The sequence below is a fragment of the Engraulis encrasicolus genome, chromosome 22 (genome assembly GCF_034702125.1).
Source record: "Engraulis encrasicolus isolate BLACKSEA-1 chromosome 22, IST_EnEncr_1.0, whole genome shotgun sequence".
Lineage (NCBI taxonomy): Eukaryota > Metazoa > Chordata > Actinopteri > Clupeiformes > Engraulidae > Engraulis > Engraulis encrasicolus.
In genome coordinates this window covers 8,202,746-8,224,170 of record NC_085878.1, presented here as the reverse complement: position 1 = coordinate 8,224,170, position 21,425 = coordinate 8,202,746, and the positions used below count along the sequence as shown (strand labels likewise).

General features: G+C 41.9%; 1 protein-coding gene and 1 pseudogene across 1 annotated transcript in view; one reads left to right on the top strand and one right to left on the bottom strand.

Annotated features, from left to right (window-relative positions):
- Window positions 1-635: 635 nt before the first annotated feature.
- Window positions 636-14,944, top strand: LOC134438472 (NACHT, LRR and PYD domains-containing protein 3-like; annotated as a pseudogene).
- Window positions 14,945-18,243: 3,299 nt separating this feature from the next.
- The window catches only part of c1qtnf4 (C1q and TNF related 4), a 4,058-nt gene continuing 876 nt past the window's right edge, over window positions 18,244-21,425 (bottom strand). The window contains exons 2-4 of the mRNA XM_063188052.1: window positions 21,107-21,295; window positions 20,020-20,649; window positions 18,244-19,625 (exon numbers count right to left, since the gene is read on the bottom strand). Of these exons, the coding sequence (XP_063044122.1) occupies window positions 19,350-19,625; window positions 20,020-20,649; window positions 21,107-21,295 (1,095 nt within the window). The 3' untranslated portion in view covers window positions 18,244-19,349. The remainder of the gene's footprint in view (window positions 19,626-20,019; window positions 20,650-21,106; window positions 21,296-21,425) is intronic.

The window sequence follows — 21,425 nt, the reverse complement described above, 5'->3', positions numbered from 1 at the left end:
CACCCCATAAGGACACACATTGCATGTGATATTGATGAAAACATGAGTGGATGCAGCGAGAAAACACATTTGTTTAGTTTTGAACTCCAAAATATGTTATACATGAGTTCACTTTCATGTGGTTACCCAATATTTTACAATAAATTAGTGCAATTTTTTAAATGTCATAAAAATATGTAAAATATACACAAATCTGTGTACTCCAAGTCTAAAAACAATATTTCAGTATTTTACTACAGTAGAATACCCTCTTTAGTAAGTAGAACACTGAAGAAAATAAGTTTCTACTGTGTGTCAAGTTGAGTATAGAGTTTTACCTTGTGCATATTAGTGTTCAATTGTTCACATAAGAGTGTATTAAAATGACTGCTTGTGTCGTGTGTCATTTGAGAACAAAATGACCTTTTTAGAAGAGAGTACATTGTTTTGAGACTAGACGTGCATTTTTCAGAGGTAGTGAAGAGTTTTGCCCGTTGTGTGTGAGGTTTGGAGATTTGTGTGTAGAGTTTTGAGAATTCAAGAACTGATTCCGAAAATGGTGTGTAAGCAATCAAGAAAAACGACTCCCACATAACAAGAACACACCCACACACTCTGCCAAAACAACAGGTAACTGAAAGAAAGCTGCAGTAAACGTCTACACTAGCAACACAGACAGAGGCACCTCCAGTCGGGTAAGTGCCTGATATGGCAGATAAGACAATAGAGGGAACTGTTGCATGAGGATTGTTTTTTTTTCAAGAAATGTTTCTTGATATGTTGCCTAACATTCAAATTCACAACTTGAAATGAAAAGTTTGTTACTCCTTTGTGACAAACAACATGAACGGCGTCAAACCAAAGATTCAGGACAGAGGAATATGATGATCAGCGAATGGAGAAGGGCAATATTCAAGAACAAATAAGAACAGAGATGAAGAAAACCCAACAGTATTGTTTTCTCAACTTTCTTAAACACTATTTAACTACACACTGTTTCCTTCTCTGTCATACATTTTGGTATGTTCCATTGTCCTGCATCAACTGCTGAGCCTGTTCAACAGGTTTAGATAAAATCTGGAAATAAGAGGCCTCTCTATTTCAGGCATTACATATAATATTCTACTCTTCCACATCTCGTCCTGTCTTTAATATGTTCTTTCCCTTCTGCTTGGCCCAAAGTAAGCTGCAGCAGTTCAACATGACAGACGTGTTATGTGTGGGTCTGATGAGGGGGCTGCTGCCGCAACATCAGTCAGTGGAGCTATGTGGCACAACACCCACACAGGGGCGTAGCAGCAAATTTTGGGCCCTATGTACAATCAGCTCCAATGGACACCCCCACCCCCCCAGCCATTTATCTTCATAAATCAGACTGTGTGGGCACCCTATATACATGGGGCCCTGGTGACTCAGTGACACTTTACTCCCCCCCCAACGACATCCCAACACCCACACAAGCACAGGGACAGCGCTTGGACAGGCTGCCGTTAACAGGTTGCCCTCTGCTTGCTGTCTAGGTCTGGCCCTGAAGAGGGGGCTATTGCACTCCAACATGAGTCTCTCTGGAGAACAAAGCACACGGTCGGCACAAGAAGATAAGGATGATTTTGTGATAAGGTCTGCGAACAGATGGATGTGCGTGTGTTTGTGTGTGTGTGTGCGCGTGCATGCACATTAATGTGTGTGTGTGTGTGCGTGTTACGTTAATGTTACGTTACGTGTGTGTGTGTGTGTGTGTGTGTGTGTGTGTGTTATGTTAATGTGTGTGTGTGTGTATGTGAGTGTGTGTGTGAGAGAGAGGTAAAGTACTTTGTGTTCTTTTGATATACAGTAGGTATAGGAAGTGTAAGATTATGTTTATTTTCTTCCTCCAGTCCATTTGATGTGAAGAGGCCAGCCTTCCCTGTCTCCAGCTGTGTGTCCATGAAGAGCGACCAGTCCATGGGTACACCCACAGACATCATATAGGAAGACTAGATGCGTCGTCCGCGTTCCCGTCATGCAAGCCAAACGTCCGCGCATGGCGGCCATGTTAAAGCAGCCTTCTGGCTCAACCAGTAGCAGTGAGTTTTGGGTGTTGTATACTCTTCAGATGGCCATAATTCCCTCAAATTTATATCGATTTTCGAAAGGGTTGTTTTTTTATACAGTATAAAAAAATCCAAACATAAGTATATGTTGATACTGCATAGTGATGAATATTCACAATATTATTATATTATATTTTATTATATTATTATGTGCATAGGTCTAAAATCATGTATAATATAGTTCAGTAGGCTTATTCATGTAATTAAATAGATCCCATAAACAAATGCACAACGTAATCTTTTATATTTTCAGTAAAATAACAAATAAACGTTCACTTGTAGTATATGCTTTGGTTTCGACAGCTCTACCTTGTGTTCAAAATGAGTCGTGACGCTTAAGCCATCCAGATAGAATGAACCTGTTGCGCTGTATAGCTCTCTTCCAGTACGTCATCTCTGTCGTCTTTAATTTGGTGCAATGAATATATCCATGCCGTCAACGTAATGCACAGCAATGGTTAAAATGTGTATTTGCTGTAGGTCTATCTAAATGTTTGGACAAATAGGTTAAGTGGGAAGCATAGGTCTATTACTCTCCTGGGCGTTTTACCCCAGTCTACACTTAAGTTTTAAGGAGCCCTACCATTTATAAACCCGTGTCAATATTTCAGCGAAGCAACAGAATACATTTTTAAGTATCCCAACGTTTCAACTCTTCAGTTTACTGCAGGTGTAACGGAGGGTCTGTGGAGAGTTTAGGCTGCTCTAATATGGCCGACCTGTGCGGACGTGCTTAAAATACGCGATGACGTATCTAGTCTTCATATATGATGTCTGTGGGTACACCATTGCAGTTTGGAGCAGAAGACTCTGTAAAGTAAGTCTGAAATACCCAGCAGCAGGGCTCTAAATTAACGCACGCCAACACGCCAAATGCGGGTGAAAATCAATTTTGGCTAGTAGAAAAAAACATCCACTAGCCAAATTGGCCGGTAGACTCTAGCGCGCGCCCGAACGTCAAAACCGCTGCCAGCACAGATTTGTGGCTGACTGCCGTCTGATGAACGTAAAACGGCGCCTACATTACCCATGAACATTAGGCCTACCGTCATGATGTAGCCCACACCCATTGGCTGGCCGTTAATCACAATAACGCAGCTTCACATTCATTGGCTGCGTGTTAGATGCCCGCGCTGGAACTACTGTTGATCAAATATTTTCAATGAGCGGACTAGCGCGGATTACTTCGGTTTTGTAGGTTTTGGACGGGTGAAAAAGAATGTGGCAGTGGTTAGAGAAAGGTTATGTGTCGGCGAATGCAACTTGCAACTGTAGTGACGCTAAAATGGAGTGGTGGTGGTGGAGCGAAAACGGCATGAGTGGAGGAGCATGAGCTGTCTGTCAAAACCGTGTAGCCCCCCTGCTGTCAGAAGTCGTCTGATATTTGCGAGGTCCTCGCAACTACCGTACCTACGACGGAGTTGTCGTTTCCTAATAATGCCCACGCCATCGGAAAGACCATGCACGAGTTTGACATGGATGAACGAGTAAGTGAAAAAAAAAAACGGTAACAAAAAACTAGCGACGCTATGAAAGTAGCAAAGTAAGCGGGTGGTCTCCGTGATGTTATTGGATGTCTAGACATAGCGTTGCCTAATTATTGTCATTCCAAGCGCATGATATTAGAGTGAAGCAAGTATTAATCCTGCAGGAACCTAAAGGTGCGAAGCAGCAGCAGCAGCAGCATAAAGAAACACACAATGCAGACATCATACACATCGCACTGAGTTGGCTGTGTGTGTGCGTGTGTGTGTGCGTGTGTGTGTGCGTGTGTGTGTGTCCTCCTCTTCTCCTCCCCACCCCTCTCTTCTGTGCATTGTCCATGGCATTTGGCCTAGTGTGTGAAGTTTAAGTGATACTGTGTGGGGGATATGAGGTTTTGTAGTGTTTGGTTGTGTGTGTTTGGCTAGTGTATGTTGAAAGTCTGGTATGTGTGCAACATGTGTGTTGAAGGCATGCTGTTTTTGTGTGAGGTGTAGGCCTATACTGCATGTGAGGTTTGAGTGATGGTGTAATAGGCTAGTGTTTGGCTGTCTGTAGTATATGGTCCAGCGTAGGTTTCAGAGGAAATTGAATAAAAAATAATGAAAATGCAGGTAATAAAAATAATTACTAAATAATTATAGAATAACCTGAACAGTGAAATATGTTGAGTATAATGTTTATATTGATTATCTGTGTTGAGGATATAGTTTAATGGAATAATTAAAAGCAACATAATTAACGCATGGTTTATTTTGGTGAGATAAAAAAAATGGCTAGTTGACCTTCCATTTGGCTAGTAAGAAAAAATGTCTACTAGCCAAATTGGCTGGTGGTGGAAAAAGTTAATTTAGAGCCCTTCCCAGCAGTGAAACTAATCCATATGAGGTTGAAAGTTTAAACCAATCTTGATTTGTTCTCTGTTCAGTCCTCCTAATGTGCAGAGGCCAGACTCCCCTGTACCCAGCTGTTTGTCAATGAAGAGTGACAAGTCCATAGATACACCACTGCAGTTTGGATCCGGAGACTCCTCTGATCAGAAGTTGGACTTCCATTAAAATACGTACAACATTAATTTAAATATTTAATATGTATGAAGTTGTATCCCAACTATGAGGTTATGTGTATACTCTTCCAGCCCAGTTGATGTGAAGAGGCCAGACTCACCTGTACCCAGCTGTGTGTCCATGAAGAGTGACCAGTCCATGGATCTGCCACTACGGTTTGGATCAAGACACTCCCCTGATCAGAAGTAAGACACCACCATCAATGAAACGTTAAATGTAAACATCTAAGTGTATTTCTCTCTCTCTCTCTCTCTCTCTCTCTCTCTCTCTCTCTCTCCTCTACGTAGCCTACATAGGAGAGACACATGACAGATGTTTTGTCTATGTGCCCCTACTTGCTCTATGTTTGTCACATTCATATGTTGTCTGTGTTTATATGTTTGTCTTTTTTCCATTTTATTTTTCCCATTCGTTTCTTGTCTGCGACAATATGTGTTTCATGTGGATTTTCTTTTCTCTCTCTCTCTCTCTCTCTCTCTCTCTCTCTCTCTCTCTCTCTCTCTCTCTCTTATCCTCTGTCTTTTCTATTTCAATTTTCCCATTACCTTGCGTGTGTGTGTGTGTGTGTGTGTGTGTGTGTGTGTGTGTGTGTGCGTGTGCGTGTGTGTGCGCGCTTCTATGCATTATGGACATGCATGCATACATGTGTCGGGAAGGAGGGGGGGGGGGTTACACGTGTGCCTTGGGAGAAGGGGGGTGGTGCAGGGTGGCTAGGGATTGGGGTGACACAGCAGGACAGGACACTGGGGGCAAAAGGAACAGGAAGATGGACCACTTCCATTTCTACACATCAACGGGCAAAAAACACTATGGATCGAAACCAAAACAGGAATGGGACCTAATGACATAGCCGAGGACGAACATCTGGATATGGGCGAACACATACACTGCAAAACATACACCATGGACCAAATCAAGAACAACTCCACACACTTTTCCTTTTTCCACATTAATATCAGAAGCCTGAACAAACACCATAATGAACTGGAGGCCCTTTTATCCACCTCAAACCCCTTTGATATAGTGGGATGTAGTGAGACTTGGCTCCATGAAAACTCCCACTTAGGGTGCTTAAACATAGGCGACTACAACCTAATGGTCAAAAACAGAGTGCACTCTAGTGGGGGGGGAGTATGTCTATATGTAAATGCTAAATACACTGCAAATGTTTGTGAAGACTTAACTATTAATGATGGCTACTCTGACTCTCTCTTTATAGAAATAAAAACTTCAAAGTTGGAAAACCTTATTATAGGTATTATATACAGGCCACCTAGTTTTAACCCTGAGATTTTCAGACAAAAACTTGAGGATACACTACATCACATTTCTATGAAAAAGAAGCGATGTGTAATGCTTGGCGACTTCAACATTGACATTGCAAAAAATGACAAAACCAAAAATGACTTCATGAATACCATACACTCTTTCAATTTCTCAGCTGCAATCAACACATATACAAGAGTAACCAATAGAAGCAAAACCATCATTGACAACATCATCACAAACATTGAATATGAAAAAGTCAAGTCTGGTGTAATACTATCAGGAATCTCAGACCACTTTCCCATAGTTCTCTTCATGAAACTCACCAATAACCTAAAATCCAGTACTGAAAATAGAAAGATGAAAATATTAAATATGAATACACTAACAAATTTACGCACACACCTCCAACAAAAAGATTGGACCCATGTCTACAGATGCCACGACCCAGACTTGGCTTATGAAACATTAGTTAAAGAGATACAAGACTCTGTACACAGTGCAATACCTGAGAAAACCATCAAGGACACTAATCGCATAAACTCATGGATCACAAAAGACATCAAAAAACTGATTACCAACAAAAATAACTTATACAAAAAGTACATAAAAAATCCAACTGAAGAAAATAAAGCAAAATTTACCCAATACAGAAATAAACTTACACATACAATCAGAAAGGCCAAACAAAAACACTACACAGAACTATTAAACAAAACACAAGGTGATGTTAAAAAAACATGGCAGGTGCTAAACAGAGTGCTGGGTAAAGGCCCGAAAAAATCTGTATTACCAGATGCCTCACTGCTCCCTGGAAATTCAACATCTGATGATACAGGCCTGGCAGAGGTACTCAACACACACTTCATTTCCACTGGAGAAAATCTTGCACAGGTCATCAATAATCCATCACATTTCACGTACAGACACTTCCTAAAAAATAGCCACTCTCAGTCTTTCTACATTATGCCAACAAACAGTATGGAAGTGTATGAAACAATCAGACGCACAAAAAGCTCACGTTCCTCAGGCACCGACGGTATATGTAACACCACACTCAAAGCCATAGCCAATGAAATTGCTGGTCCATTAGCGCATTGCATCAATCTGTCACTATCCTGGGGATCTGTTCCTAAACAGGCTAAAATAGCTAAAATTACACCTATACACAAATCTGGAGACAACAACGATCTAAATAACTACAGACCAATTTCCATACTACCCTCCCTCTCAAAAATATATGAAAAAATAGTGCACACTAGATTATATAAATACATAGAAAAGTACAATATCCTGGACACATCACAATATGGCTTCAGAAAAAACAGAACCACAGACATGGCTGTACTAGACCTGATAGAAAAAGTAAATGACGCATTTGAAAAAGGGGAAATTGCAATCGGTGTCTTCTTAGACCTATCCAAAGCATTTGACACAATAAACCTTAACATACTACTGGACAAACTCAGCTTCTATGGCATTAGAGGAATCGCGTTGAAATGGTTCAATAGCTACCTGTATGGGAGAAAGCAGTATGTGAGTATAAAAGGATCTAACTCCACTGAACAATTTACAAAACATGGGGTTCCACAAGGATCCATACTGGGACCATTACTATACATAATATATATGAATGACTTTACCAACTGCACAGACACCCTCAAGAAAGTACTATTTGCAGACGATACAAACCTCCTACATTCACACCATGACCCATCAGAGCTAGAAACAATAACAAACACAGAGATTGAAAAAGTTAATATATGGCTGAAATGTAACAAACTATCATTAAACACCAAAAAAAACAACTTCATAATATTTAGATCAAATAAAAACAGAAAACAAACAGAAAACGTATGCCTGAACATTGACGGCCACAATATAAATAGAGTAGAACACACAAAATTCCTTGGGATTCACATAGATGAAAAACTAAACTTTAAACACCACACTGATCTACTGACAAAAAAACTATCCATGTACTCTGGCTTGTTCTACAAACTACGATATCACCTACCAAGCTCAGCACTACTCATCCTTTACAGATCACTCTTTGAACCACATCTACATTACTGCAATATTATATGGTGCAACACCTACCCAAGCTACCTACACAAACTTCAATGCCTACAAAAGAAAGTTATCCGAACCATCTTCTGGTCACATTCAAGAAGTCATACAGCACCCCTTTTTAAAGCAGCCAGAATACTGAAACTTGAGGATCTAAACACCTTTCTCAATGCTGTCACAATTCATCAAGTCATAAATAAACTCAACCACTGCTTATGTGAACTCATCCCTGTCTGTAGACCCCTGCACCGGTATGGCACCAGAGAAAAAAGGCTTTACTGGGGCAAGAAAAGAAAACTAAAAACCACAGGTCTTAGCGTTGCCTGCAGGGGCTTCCAAATATGGAACCAACTAGAGGAAGAGGTGAAGTTGTGTGAATCACTAAAAAAATTTAAAAGAGAAATGAAAAAAATGCTATTGTGTAAATATACCCCATAGATGCTAATTGCCTTGAGATATGGAAAAGGCCCACCCTGTAAAATGAACTGTAATTCGTAAGCGAAACACATAGCCCTTCAACCTGTCTGTGTGAGGTGTGTGTGGGGGGAGGGGGGAAGGGGGCGGGGGGGGGGGGGGGGGTCACCTATATCACTTTGTGACTGTTGGGGGTGGGGGGGTTGTGTGAGTGAGGTGGGATTTGTGTGAGGCCAAGTCACATGGAGTGCTGATCTAAATGTCATTTTTCTAGTTCAAACTCATAACTTTTCTTTTCTTTTTTTTCTTCTTTCTTTTCTCTTTTTTTACTCTGTTTCTCTTTTAGTCTTTTTCTTTATTTCTCTGTTTTTTTGTCATTTGGGTTTCCCCGCGACAAGCAGCCAAGAGCGGCTTTTTGGGGTTTTTTTTACCTTTCAATATCAATGTTAAAAATAATGATCTGTACATATTTCCTGAAAAGATATTGAATAAAAAAAAAAGTATCCTATCCTATCCTATTTTTATCTAATTTATTAATCATATTTGCCATCCCTAGTTTATTACAATGACATCACATCTTAGCTGTGTGTGTGTGCGTGCGTGCATGCGTGCGTGTGCGTGTGTGTGCGTGCGTGTGTGTGTGTGTGTATTTGTTTGTCTGTCTGTTTGTCTGTCTGTCTTGTGTCATTGCTTCTTGAGTGCAAAGCAGTTTTGTGCTATTAGTTTGGCTAATTTAGCTAAAGGTTTGTGCGTCTATGTGAAGAGTTCCACCAAAGCAGCCAAAGTTACAGTACAAAAGAAATTGCTTTAGGTAACAGGAAAAACTGTAGTGTGTGTGTTTGTGTGCGTGTGTGTGTGTATGTGTGTGTGTGTGTGTGTGTGTGTGTGTGTGTGTGTGTGTGTGTGTGTGTGTGTGTGTGTGTGTGTGTGTGTGTGTGTGTGTGTGTGTGAGTGAAGATTGCAGTGTGCTCTAACCGCTGTTCTTGAGGATCGTATGGAACTAGTAGGTTGGTTACGTACAAACTCCAAAAGACATGCAGAGGCCAGACCATGTAGAATCTTATACACAAGGCACAAGCTTGAAAACTCAAAATGTAGTAAACAGTGTTTCTCTAAAATATTGCAGTGATGATAATGAAGTGGTTTCTTATCAAGAACTTTTAAAGCTTCTTTATTTTTTATTTAGCTTTTAACGGTGTAATGGTAAATTGATTGGCCTGAAAAAATGAGACTATGTGCAAAGGTTTTGGCTACATGCACAGGAAGCAACAATCTTAAATGTCAAAAAATGTCCAGGCTACCGGTATATTTCATTGTTTTAGTTATTTTTAATATACTTGTTGAAGTTGAGGTTACAATCTTGTTTTACATCAAGATATTTGAACTCAGTAACTATATCAATGGAGTCATGCCTAATGTTAATGATTTTAATGCTAAATCAATTGAAGTGAAACTTTTAACAAGTAAATACACTTTTTTGTGTTATATAGATATAACCAGATCCTAAAGGACCATAAAAGCCTTCTGAAGGAGAAGTTTCAGTGTTTGACTGAGGGAATCACCAAGCAGGGACACCCAACACTACTCAATGAGATCTACACAGAGGTCTATATCATAGAGGGGAACAGTGGAGTGGTCAATGATGAACATGAGGTCAGACACATTGAGGCAGCATCCCAGAGATCAACTATACATGACAAACCAATCAAGTGCAATGACCTCTTCAAACCCTTACCTGGACAAGAAAAGGACATTAGAACTGTCCTGACAAAGGGAGTGGCTGGCATTGGCAAAACAGTCTCTGTGCAGAAGTTCATTTTGGACTGGGCTGAAGAAAAAGGCAACCAGGATGTCCAATACATATTTCCTCTTCCTTTCCGTGAGCTTAATTTAGTGAAGCAGGAAAATCTCAGTTTAGTGGGTCTGATTAAACAATTCTGTGGTGAAATCCTTGATTTCAGCATTTTCGCTGATGACAAATGCAAAGTGCTGTTCACCTTTGATGGTCTTGATGAGTGCCGGATTCCTTTGAATTTCAACTCCACCTCAAAGTGTTGTGATGTGACAGAAGCAACCACAGTGTCTGGTTTGCTGACAAACCTCATCAACGGAAATCTGCTGCCCTCTGCTCTCCTCTGGATTACATCCAGACCAGCAGCAGTCAGTCAGATCCCCCCTGAGTGTGTTGACCAGGTGACAGAAGTACGGGGGTTCAAGGACCCCCTGAAGGAGGAGTACTACAGGAAGAGAATCAGGGATGAGAATCTGGTAAGCAGAATCATTATACACCTGAAGTCATCCAGGAGTCTCTACACTATGTGCCACATTCCTGTCTTCTGCTGGATTGCATCCATTGTTCTGGGGAAAATGTTGCGAGAAACTGAATCACGAGAGGTCCCAAAAACTCTGACTCAAATGTACACATGTTTCTGGGCGATTCAGGCACAAATCAAGCAGAAGTACACACATAGAAAAGAGACAGATGGACAGATGATTTTCAAACTGGGGAAGCTTGCATTTCAGCAGCTGCAGAAGAGCAACCTGATCTTCTATGAGGAGGATCTGAGAGAATGCGGCATTGACATCACAGAGGCCTCAGTGTATTCTGGAGTGTGTACCCAGATCTTCAGAGAGGAGGCCGAGCTGTATCAGGGGAGGGTGTTCCGCTTTGTGCATCTCAGCATTCAGGAGCATCTTGCTGCATTATATGTGCACCTCGATCTCATCATCCACAAGGAAAATGTTCTGAACACAACTAACCCGAAGCTGTTACCTGTCCATGTGTATGTCCATGAGCTACACAAGAATGCCATAGATCTGGCCTTACAGAGCAGAAACGGACACCTGGACCTTTTCCTCCGCTTCCTTCTTGGCCTTTCACTAGAGTCCAATCAAAATCTATTGAGAGCTCTGCTGCCACAGGCAACCATCCAATCACAAAGCACAGATAAAACTGTTCAGTACATCAAGAAGAAGATCAGAGAGAATTCCTCCTCTGAGATTGCATGAATCTGTTCCACTGTCTCATTGAGCTGAATGACCAGTCCCTTCTGGAGGAAATCCAATGCTACCTGAAATTAGGAGCTCTACGGGGAGCCAATCTCTCCTCTGCACAGTGGTCAGCTGTGGCATTTGTGCTGCTGACCTCAGAACAGGAGTTGGATATGTTTAAGTTGAGTTAATATGGCAGATCAAACGAGTGTCTACTGGGGCTGATGTCTGTGGTCAAGGCCTCAAGAAAAGTGTCGTGAGTCAATAATAAAATAACACTATAAATTGTGTGTGTGTGTGTGTGTGTGTGTGTGTGTGTGTGTGTGTGTGTGTGTGTGTGTGTGTGTGTGTGTGTGTGTGTGTGTGTGTGTGTGTGTGTGTGCGTGCGTGCGCATGTGCTTGTTTTTTTTTTTGTTGTTTTTTTTTTTGGGAGGGGGGCGGTTGGGGGGTTGGTGTCTGTACACAAGAGACCTGTAACCAAGCCAATCAAGGTGAATTTTGAGCTCTTGAGACAATCTCACTGCTATGCACTCAGTCATTTTTCTGCCATGCTGTGATTTAGTAGTCTGTGATTTAGCTACTGAAGCCAGATGTGGCCACGTCCAAGGACAGCTGCAAACCACGTCTGGTGTGCAGAAAGTATGCATGGGTACGGAACATAATTCACAGATGTCCCGTTGCCCAATGAGCCCAAACTATATCACTTCATCCTCAATAAAAGTCAAATTTTAAGCAGCATGTCGATGTGCACTGCACACCTTAGTAAGTTGCTGTCAAACTCTGAAAACGGAAGCCCTTGGTCATGAGGACTTGCAGTAGAATGTTATTAGTGAGGGTTATCATTTCTTCAACTCTCCTGTCAATCATATGCCCAAGTGTGCGTGTGAAGGAATGACAGACAGAGAGAGCAGCTTGGTAAGTCAGGAATCACTCGAGATAATGAAAAAAGGAGGCGCACACAAGGCTTGTGTGAAATATTTATACTGTAGCCGAACATTTACAACAGAAGTCAGAGGTTAACTAGAATGGACTAGGTCCGAAACGTCTGTTGCTCCAGTTAAAGTCCGACTTCTGTTGTAAACTCCTTTTTCATTATCTTGAGTGATTACTACTTTTTGTGAGTGGACACAACAAGCAATACATGGGTCTAAAGTGCAGGCGCAGATGCTGACCTATGTTGGTTTTTGTCAGGAATCAAACAATAACATGCAGATTCAGCAAAAAATTGAACAAAGTGTTGATAGTCATATATATTGGGTCATTCAAATGTTCTGGCGCAAATAAAAAAAAGTCAACCATGTTGAAAGTGGACCAGCTTGCAAACATCTTTGCAATCCAAATCTCATGAATTACACAAATGTATTAATGAGGCATCATTGCAATTGTTCACATTGGAACTAGCCCTGCTATTGTTAAAGCCCCTTCTCTGAAGTGATAGTGATAGACAGTATTATACTATTACAAAACATATGCAAGAAGTGTGTGTGTGTGTGTGTGTGTGTGTGTGTGTGTGTGTGTGTGTGTGTGTGTGTGTGTGTGTGTGTGTGTGTGTGTGTGTGTGTGTGTGTGTGTGTGTTTGATAAGTTTGTTGAAATGTATCATCATATTTCTCCAGGCTGCGTGACTGTAACCTGACAGAGAAAAGCTGCTCCCTTCTGGCTGCAGCCCTCAGCTCAGGCTCAAGTCTCAGACAGCTGGACCTGAGTGGTAATAATCTGCAGGACTCTGGAGTGGCCCTCCTTAGTGCTGCATCAGGAAATCCACTCTGCCAACTTGAGACATTAAAGTGAGCCAATACATCAAAACATTAGCCTACATTACATGTGCTTACACAGTGCCTGTCTTTATATGTATCATGATGTTTTCCCAGGCTTTGTGAGTGTGGATTGACAGAGAAAAGCTGTTCATCTTTGGCTGCAGCCATCATGTCAGGCTCAAGTCTGACTCATCTGGACCTGAGTGGCAATAATCTGAAGGAATCAGATGTTGAGACTCTTCTGAGGAACTCAGAGAGTAAACAAATTAAACTAGAGTAAGTATTGCGTGGAGGCGGGCCAGTACGAGATTCAATGATTCAATGATTTAATGTGATCAATGACTCTATACCAATTCATTTAAATGAGTCAGGGCTTGAAAACACCTGGAAATTTGAAGTCTCACCTACACAAATGTGTGTTGTACTGTAGGTGTAGTCCATATCTTTACATGTCAGCTTCAGTCTGTGTTGCCAGTCTGCACTCATTCATGTCATCAAGATTTTAGCTGGAAGCAACTTTATCTTTGAGCTTGAAGATGTTCTACTCTTCATTCCAAGGAGCATAATACTTTGGTTGATGCAGGGAATGCTATCCCTCTCTATATCCCTCCCTTCACCACTTGACAGAGAGGAGAGAGAGTAAGAGAGTGAGTGAGTGAGCTCTTTGTGTCACAATTCCCTAGACACAAATGGCCTCTCACATGTCAAGGTGGCATACAGTATGCCTGGGAAAACCATATATCATATCAAGACCATGGCCATCTTTACTAGACATGTGTGACCATAGGAAGACTGTCAAAGCTCATATTATAGCGACAGTTTGTAGTTAAACTTCTGTGAATATTATACTAATTACTAGCTATGATGTGGTCACTGCAGCCAATTGGAATGTCAGAATCTGGGCATACTCGAAAAAGAGGAAAAGAAGAGTGCTGCGTTGGGTCAATTGTTTGTAAAAGAATCAGGCTCTCTTCAGAAAGGACATGATAACTTCAGTAACTTGGCTTGTGAGTATCTCCAAAAATGTGAAGGCCCAAAAAGAAGGTTCCTTGTTGAAAGTGGTAGTCAGAATGATCCGAGGCACACTGTTCTTAGTGAAAAAAGTTAAAAATCCTTTCTTTTAATGAATAACGCACATCTATAGGTGCCTAGGCAGAGGTAGAATTTTAGAAGACTATGACATATATGGCCAGTGCAAATGCCATAGTCTTCTAAAATTCTGCCTCTGCCTAGGCCCCTATAGATGTCTGCATCCAAGCCCTTTTAACTAAGAACTTATCTGGGCCCTTTAAGACTTTTTCGTTATTATTTGTCCTTGTCTATTGTCTACTTTGCAAATGCACTGGTGATGGGATTTTTATGTTGAAATGTATGTCACAATGCACTGATTTTGCACATGACATGGAATCCATTTTAAAAACATCTTTGCAAGAAGCAACAAAGTTTGCCCTGATGAAGACTGATTCTGGGCATACTCGTTTCCATTGCTCGGGTCACTCTTGTTATGAACACAGTCCAGCAATTCTTTGTAGCTAGGTCGCCGCTGGTGTGTTCGTGGGCTGATGTAATGCAAACAGGCTATTGTGTCTTTCAATTACAGATGGCAGCCGCAGCAATACTTCCCCCCTTTTTATTTCCGATGGTGGTACCAGGATCTCTAGTTGCCCCTGATCATGTGGCTGTAGCCGCACTCAGCAGTATGTGAGCCATGGCAGTGATGATGAGGTCTGACATCCAGAGACTCATGAGGAACCAGTACACACATGGACGCGCACACACGGACGCGCACACACACACACACACACACACACACACACACACACACACACACACACACACACACACACACACACACACACACACACACACACACACACACACACACACACACACACACGACATCTTAGATGTAATGTTCCATAAAACGTTGTTTCGTGTAAACAATGATTGTGTTTATATTCTGTACACAGCATTCACAGTCCATTAATTTTATTTTATATAATTTTGTTCTCATGCTCTTATTTGTGAAGTTGATCTGATATCCTTTTGTAAATTGTTGAACTCATGTAGTATTAGTACTCAGACTCAATTGGTTGTTTCAAGATCTATGAAATGCTGTATGTATGAGTGTGAGTAGTGAATTAAAGCAGAAGACTGATGTTTTAGTTGTTAACTCTTCTGCAACTATAGAAGAAGCCATATAACAAACATGCTGAGAGAAGATACAACTGTGTAGACTATGTGTGTACTATGTGTTTTAAAGTGATACTGTGCATTTTTGGAAATAAGGTTATTGTACACCTCTCCTTGAGTGAAATGATTGAATTTTACCCTTCTCCTGTTCTTTCAATCGTTCTCCGAGTATAGCAGTGCAGATTTTACCTCTTTGATAGCAATTAACATTGAATCCTATGAGACCAACTGGCGGCTGTCATTATGACACACTATTATTGCTGCATACGGTTGTGGACCGTATTATGGCATGCTTTGGTTCATATGTGTCCTCAGAGGTGCATCTTGTCACCAGGCAAGGCAGGCAGCCGCTTGGGGCCCCCAAGACAGACTTTAACAGACTTTAAACTACAGTAGTGGCGAGTTGTTGTAAATGGTCATTCTTTGGAAGTTTCGCTGGGGGCCCGAAGTTACCCTAGAATTGCCTCTGTGTGTCCTTCCTGTTGAGAGTAAATGAGAATGTGAAGTTATCAGCAGAGTGGAAGACATGGGCTGATGAGAGTTTTAATTCTAGCCAGCAGAGGGCAGCACCTCCACATGATCTTACACGGAATGCAAACAAGGTGACTTCTCTTGATAAATAAAGCAGAGGGTTGTAATGTAATGCAATGTGGTCTCTGGATTCTCTCGGAGGACACTTGTCCTGATAGTAGAATAAAGACTATCCATTTATAAGTCCACATTTCTCTCAGCCTTTCTGATTAGCTTGTCAATGATGTGCACTGTGATTGGTGATCAGCAGATCGCTGTGTTCGGTGCATTGATGTACATTCATATTTTACTCTTTTCATGTGTTTATTGACTTGAGCTTTGGCAAAAAAATAAAAAATAAATTCATTTAAGCATTCCGTTTAAGAAACACTGAACATTTTTCTTTACATTTTAGAAATCCAAAATAAAAAGCAAATGTACATAAAAAGGATTGACCAAAAAAGAAAGAAAAAAAGGCATTCACATATTATTATTTTGATAATGTTCCTTCCTGTTCGTGACCAAAGTTTTGATCAAGCGTCCAATCATCTGGCATCTGATAAAGGGTCAAAGGGACATGCAGGGGTTGCACTCCATCCAACAAGTCACAGAGTTACACAAGTCACATGAACAAAATGCAGACCGCTGTCTTCAATTGTCACAGAGGCGGATGGCTATGTACACATGTTCAATATACAAGGAAGCGATATGAGATAGGACCCACTGTACGTCATTATGAACCCATGCATGACAGACGTTGGAAACACTTTGATGCTTCATTCAGCATTTAAAACTAGAGATGCACCGGATCCTGATTTTTAGGATCCTGCCGGATACCGGATCCACTGCTTAAGCTCCTGCCGGATCCGGAACCGGATACCGGATCCTACGAAAGGGTTGAAACACATAGCCTACTCACACACGTGGGCCCTTTTTATCACGTTGGCTCAAACTATTTTGACTGAAAAGCCTCGGCTACCGGATCCTGGATCCTGGAACCGGATCCGGATCCTGTTAAAAACCCTATTATTCTGCCGGATCCGGATCTGGATCTTGGATTCGGTGCATCGGTGATTCAGTGATTCACTGGAGTGCTTTTTGTTCTTGTCTTAGATTTGCAAAATTGCTTTTGCCGGTGCTTTTGTCAGTGCTTTTCTTGGGTATATCTCAACTTTAATAATACAATCTTTGTGATTTTAAAAGCTCATCATAATACAAAATAAATCACACAGCCCTGTTGACAACATAGCTTTCTGCTTTAACAACTCTCACCTGATTGTTGAGACTCATTGTGCTTTTCTCATCGGACCAGGAGTCCTCTGTCACATTGTAGTCTGTGGGTTTGTGCTCAACACCTGGAGCCTACACTAAGAAGCTGATTCAGGCGTAAACCAGATTAAGTTAATAGGTAAATCTTCTGATAGAAGAGTCTAGAGTCCTCATTTTCTTAAGAAAAGGAGGATTCCAGGCTATTCTATTAGGTGATTTACCTCTCAACTTAACCTGGTTTAGAAGAGCCTGGAAGAGCCTCTTCAGAAAACGAGGACTCTAGGCTCTTCTATTAGATGATTTACCTCTTAACCTAACCTGGTTTACTCCTGAACCAGCGTCTTAGTATAGCCCACCCCTTTGTGCTTCTCCATCTCGCAATACTTAAAGGAGATCATATTAAAGCATAGTACTGTAACAGACACTACTGTGGACAATACAGAACAATACATGTGTAACCTGCAGTATCAACGGGATGGATTTGGATGATGGTGTCGTGTGATCAATAGAGGGGAGTTGGGGAGGGCAGAGGTCAGGATTGCTCAGCCCTATTGTAGCCATGTGGGTGTCACTAAAGACTGCTTCTAACAACACGGCTTTAAAATCTAAGCCTAATTTGACATCAGGTTGTGCCGCACACTTAAAGACAATCGCAACTGTCAATCTTATCTCTGCTCGTAAACGCAGAGACAATAGGCTACCCGTCATTCTATTTCGGGCCGTAAATGCCGTAAAACGTTTGACATCTATGATTTGCGATCTTAGAGAGTCGCAGACGATGAAGGAAACGTGCCCAACAATTGCTTTCGATGGTCTTGGGTGGTAACGTTCCACAGATTGTAGTAATTAGGGTTTGAGCCGTTTTGGATTGGGTGGATAGACGTGTAGTTTGAGTCTGCCTTAACACAGCTGGTATTGGACCCATTGATGTGTCACTGCCACAGATGGCATTGGACCCATTGGGGTGTCACTAAGAGCTTGTGTCAGTGAAGAATAACACCTCTAGGACCAAATTAAGATCAGTGCAGATGGCTGTGACTAGCAGAGCTTGTGCTTGTGAAAAATAACACTGTTAGGACCAAAAATAAAGCTCTGGACAGAATTGTGCTTTTAGCTGAAAAATCACTTTTTCATCAACTGCGGTAAGATAATGTTTTGTTACTTCAGAGGAGGACATCATCACCTTATTTTTGCAGCATTTTACGTTAACTGTTCATGTTCAGGCATCTGAAAAGTCACAAGAGATCATACACGGGGAGGGAGTGTATTTAGACAATGACTGAACTACCAAACTGATGAGATTGGTGCATGTTTGTATATTTGTTTATATATGTATGTACTGTATGCATCCACACAGATGTGTCCCCAAAGTCTTTGGGCCTGTCCCTCGGGGTTTGTGAGCAGAGGTGGACAACAGGAGGAGTAAGTAGAGAGTAAAAGCCCTGCCATACATACAGTATCATTTGTTTATACGCTCTCTGATATCTGTAAAATCAACCCGTCAGATATGGCGGCTAACTTATTTGCCCAATTATGGTTTTAACCAGATGGTGGGAGCTATGGAAATAGACTTTGTTTGTGGGACTTGAGTGATTAGATGCGAAGAGTCATCCATCCACAGGCTGTCATCATGCTTTAGCGTATGTATCGCACACAAGTGCATTCAGCGTGTTGGTGCGACGCATTTTGAAGTTAAAGCGCAACGGTAAAGCGCTTTCATGCACTTTTGACACGTGACGAGGTTTGCACAGTTTTCCCGCCGTGTCTGCGATTTTGTTTTGTCACAGCACATTTCTGTTACTAAACGCAAACATGATTTGCTGTGCCCTAACCAAAACCACCCCTAAACCTAACCTGTCAGTAAAGCAATGTTTCTGCTGCTTTACTTTTGCCAAGAACAGCGAGATTAGGCGAATTTCTGCCTAAATTGTGCCTAAACCAAAACCATCCCTAAACCTAACCTGTCACAGGGCGTTGTGGAGCACGCTTTAACTTGGAAATACGTATTGGACACACGCAATAGTGGGTTCAAATCAGCGTGTCATTGATACGCCTATGCATGATGACATGTTGCCATCCAAGTATGTTGGGGGATACCCTCACTGCTAGTGGCGCGTAGAGCATGTCTCATCCAATCAGAAATTGTTAAATAATTTGACTGTATCTAACCGTTGTATAATCATCAATGAATATTATAGCAGGAGGACTTTTACTCTCTAAATCCCTTCGGAACGTCCGCCTCGTGCCTGCCAGCAAAACTTAGGGCTGTGTGCTCTTCTCATTGGACGACTGTGGCTGCCCCTGCTTCTGGTTGGCTGGCTGCCCCTGTTGTCCCAGCTTCTGATTGGGTAGCGGCTCTGGGTAGACCAGGAAGCCAGTGAAGGTGATGTACTTGGCGTGGTTGCTGTAGGCCCCGAAGCCGTCGCGCTGGTGACTGTAGAGCCAGACCGTGTCGCCGGGCAACAGAGGAAGCATCAGGCTCTGGCTCTGCAGCGCCTTCTGCTGGTCGGAGTCGTCATAGATCATGGCCATCACCTGGACAACAACAACAATAACAACAACAATAACAACGACGATGACAACAACATCATCATCAATAATAACAACAATGAAAGTTATAATAATAATCACAATAACAATATTTGTTCTGGCTCTGCGCCTTAATTATACTAATAGTAATGCCACAATACTAAACTACTATACTAAAAATAATAATAACAATAATGATAACATCCTTAATCATAATAATAATAATAATAATAATACTAATAATAACATCCATCACCTCCAGGTGGTTCTTCATGAGCTTGACGCTGAGCATCTTGTGCAGCAGCTTGCACCTTAATAATACTATTACCACTACTATTACTAATAATAATAATAATAATAATAATGCTAATAATAATAATGTAATAATAATGGCCATTACCTCCAGGTGGTTCTTCATGAGCTTGATGCTGAGCGTCTTGTGCGGCAGCTTGCCGGCGTTGAAGCTGAAGTAGTACGCCCCCTGGAGGCGGCAGGTGAAGGTGCCTGCGCTCGCGTTGAAGTCTCCGCCGATGTTGACGAACTCCGAGTCGAAGGTGATTGGCTGGTGGTGCTCGGCATGACCCCGGTTGACCCCGACGATGCTCTGGGTGCGGCCCACGGAGAACGCCGACCTTGGGTCCTCTTCATCCACCTCCTCCTCCTCCTCTTCCTGCTGCTGCTCTTCCTCACGAGTCTGCTCCTCCTCCTCTTTCTCCTCCTCCTGCTCCTCCACTTCCTCCTTCCGTTGCTCATGCAGTGTGTTCTCCATGTTATCCCTCTCGACCAATGGCAGCGCCACGTGCTCCTCGTGGACCGTGGCCTCGTTGTCATGGTGATGCAGGTGATGCTGCGGTGGGGTTTCCGTGGCAGCGGGCTGCTGGTAGCTGTAGGTGTCGGGGTAGATGAGGTAGCCGTTGAAGGTGGTGTAGTGGCCAGTGTTGCTATAGAGCGCATAGCGAGGGTCGCCGTGGAGACGGAGCCACACCGTGTCACCGAAGTCCAGCTGCAGCATAGCACTCTGGCTCTGCACCTGAAGCAACAACAGCAAGAACAACAACAACAAATAACAACATCAATGATAGCTAGAAATGCACTCAGAGACCTCCACCAAAGAAACTGTTTGCTGTTTACATTTTGACTGTGTTACAACCTAATTCTTTTTCAAGTGTTTCTGCTTTGCCTTTGTGGAGTTAAAAACTGGAATGTCAAAATTCGCCGTATCAGGCAATGGTGTAGAATCTTTTAAGGCATTCATGGATCTACATTGTGATCCGGATCAACACTAAAATTTAATCACTTGTTCCTTTGTCATGTCCAACACAATTTCATCAAAATCTGTACATGACTTTTTGAGTTATCCTGCTGACAGGCAGACAGACAAACAGACAAACAAACACGACAGAAAACATAACTTCCTTGGCAGAGGTTATACAAATAAATTTAAAAATAATAGTAATAATAATAATAATAGTTATAGTAATAGTAACCTTGCGTTCCTCTCCTGCGTTCTCATCGTAGACGATGGCCTGCACCTCGTTACGGTTCTTCATGAGCATGACAGACAGGTCTCTGCGCGGGAACTTGCCCACGGTGAAAGAGAAGTAGTAGGCCCCAGGGATACGACAGCGGAACATGCCCGACTTGGGCTCGAAATCGCTCCCGATATTCACATACACCTGCAGATAAGAAGTTAATTCATGGTGTAAGTACAACACTAGTACATATTACATAGTTGTTCCCATAGACCTTGTCAAATTGGTGTTAAAAGTAGAACTAGAAGTTCATTTATGATTTAGGTACAACACT